This window comes from Eimeria maxima, genomic scaffold, assembly GCF_000499605.1.
Source record: "Eimeria maxima Weybridge genomic scaffold, Emw_scaff628, whole genome shotgun sequence".
NCBI lineage: Eukaryota > Apicomplexa > Conoidasida > Eucoccidiorida > Eimeriidae > Eimeria > Eimeria maxima.
This window is the reverse complement of record NW_013563918.1, coordinates 11920-17591: the sequence shown is the minus strand read 5'-3', so window position 1 is coordinate 17591 and position 5672 is coordinate 11920. Positions and strand designations below refer to the sequence as shown.

The following is a 5672-nucleotide window of genomic DNA, read 5'->3' as shown; positions in this document are numbered from 1 at the left end:
AGCAGCAGCAGCAGCAGCAGCAGCAGCAGCAGCAGCAGCAGCAGCAGCAGCAGCAGCAGCAGCAGCAGGAATAAAGAATAAATTAATTAAATATTTGCATGCAAGAGTCCTAAATCATGTTGCACAAGTGCAACAAATAAATAAATATATAAAAATTGCTGCTGCAGCTATTGCTGCTGCAGCTGTTGCTGCTATTGCTGCTATTGCTGCTGCTGCTGCTGCAGCAGCAGCAGGAGAATAAAGATTGCCTTGATGACTGCCGCTGTCATCATTGGCTTCCCTGTACTAAAACTTTCTGTGCTGCAGCAGCAAACGTGCTGCTGCTGCTGCTGCTGCTGCTGCTGCTGCATATAGAATCAAATAAGCAATAGCAGCAGCAGCAACAGCAACAATTGCAGCAATTGCTGCTGTTGCTGCTGCTGCTGCTGCTGCTGCTGCTGCTGTGTAGGGAATTTAGACATGTGCTTGCTGCATTTGCATGTGTTTTTGTTTTAATGCATTTATTTGTTCAATTGTACCAACATAATGCCTCTGCTGCTGCTGCTGCTGCTGCTGCATTTGCTGCATTTGCTGCTGCTGCTGCTGCTGCATTTGCTGCTGTTGCTGTTGCTGTACTTGTTGTATATGTTGCTGTTTTTGCATATGTATATGTTGCTGTTGTACATACATATGTTGCTGTTGTTGCTGCATATGTTGTACATACATATGTTGCTGCATCTGTTGCTGCTGCTGCTGCTGCTGCTGCATCTGCTGCTGCAGCAACAACAACTCTTCCTCTTCTTCTTCCTCCTCTCCCTCTTCTTCTTCCTCTCCCTCTTCTTCTTCCTCTCCCTCTTCTTCTTCCTCTCCCTCTTCTTCTTCCTCTTCTTCTTCTTCTTCTTCTTCCTCTCCTTCTCCTTCTTCTTCTTGTTTATTATATATTTTTTTCCTTAATGCACCTACACCAGGAAGAGGTACACCACCAAGTGCAGCAGCAGCAGCTTCGGGTGTATTATACACCCCATATAATTTAATTAATTTATATATATCTTTTTTTTTTATATTATTTATTTTTTTATTTATTTTTTTTTTATTTATTATTTTATTATTTAATAAATATATATTAGGTATATAAGATATATTACTTACACGTATACGACGAACACCATCACCATCTATATATACTTCTTGTTGCTGCTGCTGCTCCTGCTGCTCCTGCTGCTGCTGCTGCTGCTGCTGTTGTTGTTGCTGAATGTAGTGCTGCTGCTGATGATTATGATGCTGGTGATTGCCGTAGTGCTGCTGTTGCTGCTGTTGCTGTTGCTGCTGTTGCTGTTGCTGCTGTTGCTGCTGTTGATAGTATTGTTGGGGCAGGAGTTGGGTTCCCTTCTGCTGCTGCTGCTGCTGCTGCTGTTGCTGTTCTTGTTGTTTATGTTGCTGCATCTCTTGTTGCTGCTTCATGTATTGCTGCTGGCGAAGATGTTGTTGCTGTTGTTGCTGTTGTTGCTGTTGCTGTCGTTGCTGCTGCTGCTGCTGCTGCTGCATGTATTGCTGCTGCAGATGTTGTGTATCTAGAGGATTAGGTATAACAGCATCTGCTGCTGCTGCTGCTCCTTGCATAGCTCGTACTTGCTGCAGGAATTGTTGATGCAGCTGCTGCTGCAGTTGTTGCTGCATCTGCTGCACATGCTGCTCTAGTTGTACAGATACATCTTCTGTATATCCTCCTGCTGCACCTGTTGTTGCTGCTGCTGCTGCTGCTGCAGCAGCAGCAGCTGCTGCTGCTGCTGTGTCTCCTTGCATGCGATGATGGGGCATAAAACCCATAGGAGAAGGAGGAGGAAGAGGAGGCAGCAAAGATCCCCTCTGCTGCTGCAGTTGCTGCTGTAGTTGTTGCTGCTGCTGCTGCTGTAGTTGCTGCTGCTGCTGTTGCTGCTGCTGCTGCTGCTGCTGCTGCTCCTCTTCTTCCTCATCCCCACTGGATTGCCATAGGCCTAATGCCTGCAGCAACTTGCCTGCGCTCTTAAGAGGATTTGTAAGGCTGAGGCTGCGCTGCGGCTGCCGCTGCTGCTGCTGCTGCTGCTGCTGATTGCTGCCATCTTGTCCTGCTGCTGCTGCTGCTGCTGCAGCAGCAGCAGCAGATACACCTGCAGGAGAGACACTTGCATGTCTCCCTCTGCTTCTCCTCATGTATATCTCTGTCCTCTCTGTTGTATTGATTGTCCTCTTCCAGCTGCTGGCTATGCTGCTGCTGCTGCTGCTGCTGCTGCTGCTGCTTAGCTGGTGCAGCGGCAGCTGAAAAGATGCTGCACGGGGTATAAGATGTGTATGGCTCTTTGCTGCTGCATGTGCTGCATGGGCTGCTGCTGCTGCTGCTGCTTGCTGCTGCAGCATATCCGTGCTGCTGCTGCTGCTGCTGCTGCTGCTGCTGCTGAACCAATTAGGGTTCTGAGGAGTTGTAGAGATTTGTGGGGGTCTTTGTATAGAAGATACGGTCTCTATTTGCTGCTGCATATGCTGCTGCTGCTGCTGCTGTTGCTGCAGTTGCTGCTGCTGCTGCAGATGTTGTCTCAAGAGTTGCTGCTGCTGTTGATGCAATTGGTCTTGCTGCTGCAGTTCTTGTCTTTTTGCTGCCTCAGCAGCAGCAGATGCAGCACCATGCTGCTGTTGTTGTTGCTGTTGCTGCTGCTGCTGTTGCTGCTGTTGCTGCTGCTGCTGTTTTGCCTGCTGCTGCTGCTTCTCTAATAGGAGGGATTGCTGCTTATAGTATTGCTGCAGTTGCTGCAGTGGTGCCTCGCTGCTGCTGCTGCTCCTGCTGCTGTTAAATGCTGCCTGTAGCTCCGATGCCCTAGCCATATTATCAGCAGCAGCAAGTGCTTGCTGTTCTGCTGCTCTTGCTGCTGCTGCTGCAGCAGCAACAGTAGCACGTAGATTTGCTGCTGCTGCTGCATGCGCTATCTTTGCACCCTCAGGTAGATGCGCAGGGTCTGATACTTCTGTACCATCTTCGTATACATAACGTACAGCAATTACTCCTTTTGCTGCTGCTGCTGCTGCTCCTGCTGCTGCTGCTGCTGCTCCTGCTGCTCCTGCTGTTCCATCAGATGCTCCTGTACCTGCTGCTGCTGCAGCTGCTGCTGCTGCTGCTGCTGCTTCAGGAGGTATCCCTAAACTCTCTGCCTCTTTTGCTGTTATACTACGTAGTCTTGCTGCTGCTGCTGCTGATGCCTCCCTGTCTGCTGCTGCTGCTGCTGCTTTTAGCTGCAGCTGCTGCAGCTCGGATACGTCGCGCTCTAATGCAGATTGCATATTTACTAAACATTTCTCTAATAACTGCAGCAAACAAACAGCAGCAGCAGCAACAGCAGCAGCAGCAGCAGCAGCAGCAACAGCAGCAGCAACAATAACATAGAACACAAATGAACTTCAATTCCTCTTTCTATCGATTACCCTAAACCCTAAACCCTAAACCCTAAACCCTAAACCCTAAAACCCTAAACCCTAAACCCTAAACCCTAAACCCTAAAACCCTAAACCCTAGCTTACTAGATGTGCTTGCTCAAGGGTAAGTTTATGCTCAGCAGCAATAGCAACCTCCCATGAGGGTTTAACTTGCTGCAGCAGCAAATTAAAGGATTTATTTGCTGCTGCTGCTGTTGCTGCTGTTGCTGCTGCTCTTTTCTTTATTATATATTCACATTGAGAGGAGGATTGTTGTACTAATGCTCTTATATATCTGCACACAAACCCTAAACCCTAAACCCTAAACCCTAAACCCTAAACCCTAAACCCTAAATTGTATACCCTAAAGAGACAGGAAACACTACAAAGGAGACAAAAAAAGAGACAAAAAAAAAGAGACAAAAAGGAGACAATAAAAGGAGACAAAAAGGAGACAAAAAGGAGACAATAAAAGGAGACAAAAAGGAGACAAAAAAAAAGGAGAAAAAGAATAATTTACCTAAGTAGTAATTTAGCGGAGAATTCATGAAGAGGAGATTTCCCTTCCGTCTTATTCAAATTCACATCCAATTCTGCAGCAGCAGCAGCAGCAGCAGCAGCAGCAGCAGCAGCAGCAGCATATAATATATATGTATAAATATAATAATAATACTATTATCTTATTAAAAAACACAGAATAAATAAATAAATAAATAAATAAATAAATAAATAAATAAATAAATAAATAAATAAATAAATAAATAAAATAAACAAACAAATAGACAAACAAACAAGAAAATATTATTATTAATTAATTATTAATAAATAAATAAATAAATAAATAAATAAATAAATAAATAAATAAATAAATACGTACCCTTAATATGATTAGTTAATTGTTTAGCAGCAGCAGCAGCAGCAAGAAGATCATATTGATAGAATTGCTGCAGCAACTGCAGCAAAGAATTTATATTAATATTTTTTTCTTCTTTTTTTTTATTAATTATATTTATATTATTTATATTTATATTATTATTAGTTAATAAATTAAATATATTTATTATTAATTTGCTGCTGCAGCCGCTGCTGTCATCTATAAAAGAATCCATAAATTGATCTAATGTTAATAAAGGACCTGTACATACACCCCAACAGCAGCAGCAGCAGCAAATGCAGCAAATGCAGCAAATGCAGCAAATGCAGCAGCAAATGCAGCAGAAGTAGATGTATATATTCATAACAATGATTGTATAGCTGCAGCAACAAGTCTTGCTGCAGCAGCAGCAGCAGCAACAGCAGCAGTAGCTAAAACAAACAGACAAACACAAGAGCAGCAGCACCAGCAGCACCAGCAAGTGCTGCTGCTGCTGCTGCTGCTGCTGCTGCTGCTGCTGCTAGTGTATATGTGCCTACCTGGTATACTTAATGTATCTACAACATCTTGCTTCCATTTAAAACTCTGAGAAGGAGCTCGAGTCATTTGCTGCTGCTGCTGCTGCTGCTGCTGCTGCTGCTGCAGTTGCTGCTGCTGCTGCAGTTGCAGTTGGAGTTGCTGCTGATGCTGTTGTTGACGCTCTCTCTGCTCCTGTGCAACAAGACTTGCTTGTCTCTGCTGCTGCTGCAGCATCTGCTGCTGCATCTGCATCTGCTGCTGTTGCTTCTGTTGCTGCATCTGCTGCTGCATCTGCTGCTGCAGTTGCTGCTGCTGCTGCTGTTGCTGTGCTTCTTCTTTTTCTGCAGGAGTTGCTTCCCTTGTTGTTTGTTCTTGTTCATGAGGAATATGCGGTGTATCTGCACCTCCATTATCTTGCTGCTGCTGCTGCAGCATCTGCTGCTGCTGTTGTTGTTTCTGCTGCAGTTGCTGCAGGTGCACCTGTTCTTGCTGCTGCTGCTGCTGCTGCTGCAGCTGCTGCTGCTGCTGTTCTTGTATAGGGGTACTCATCTTCTTTTCTTTTTTTTTATTATTATTTTTATTTTTTATTTTTTTTATTTTATTTGTTTTTATTCCCTTTGCCATGAATAATATATATATATATTATTATATATAATTATATAATTATATATATAATTATTTATTTATTTTATTTATTTATTTATTTTATTTATTTATTTATTTATTTATATTTTTATATATATATATATAAATACTCTTATTTATATTATGTATATATATATAATAAGGAAGAATACCAATAAAGGAGGAAAAAAAAAAGAAGAAAAAAGAAGAAAAAAAAAAAAAAAAAAAAAAAAAA

At 43.1% G+C, this 5672-nt stretch overlaps 1 protein-coding gene across 1 annotated transcript; it reads right to left on the bottom strand.

The window, feature by feature from the left end:
• Nucleotides 1-453: 453 nt before the first annotated feature.
• On the bottom strand, nt 454-5362 carry EMWEY_00039370 (hypothetical protein, conserved; the record flags this gene model as incomplete). Its single annotated transcript, XM_013478730.1, has 5 exons — nt 454-938; nt 1125-3312; nt 3526-3715; nt 3941-4013; nt 4834-5362. The coding sequence occupies 5 exons, from the start codon at nt 5360-5362 to the stop codon at nt 454-456; spliced, it is 3465 nt and encodes a 1154-aa protein (XP_013334184.1).
• Nucleotides 5363-5672: the final 310 nt, after the last annotated feature.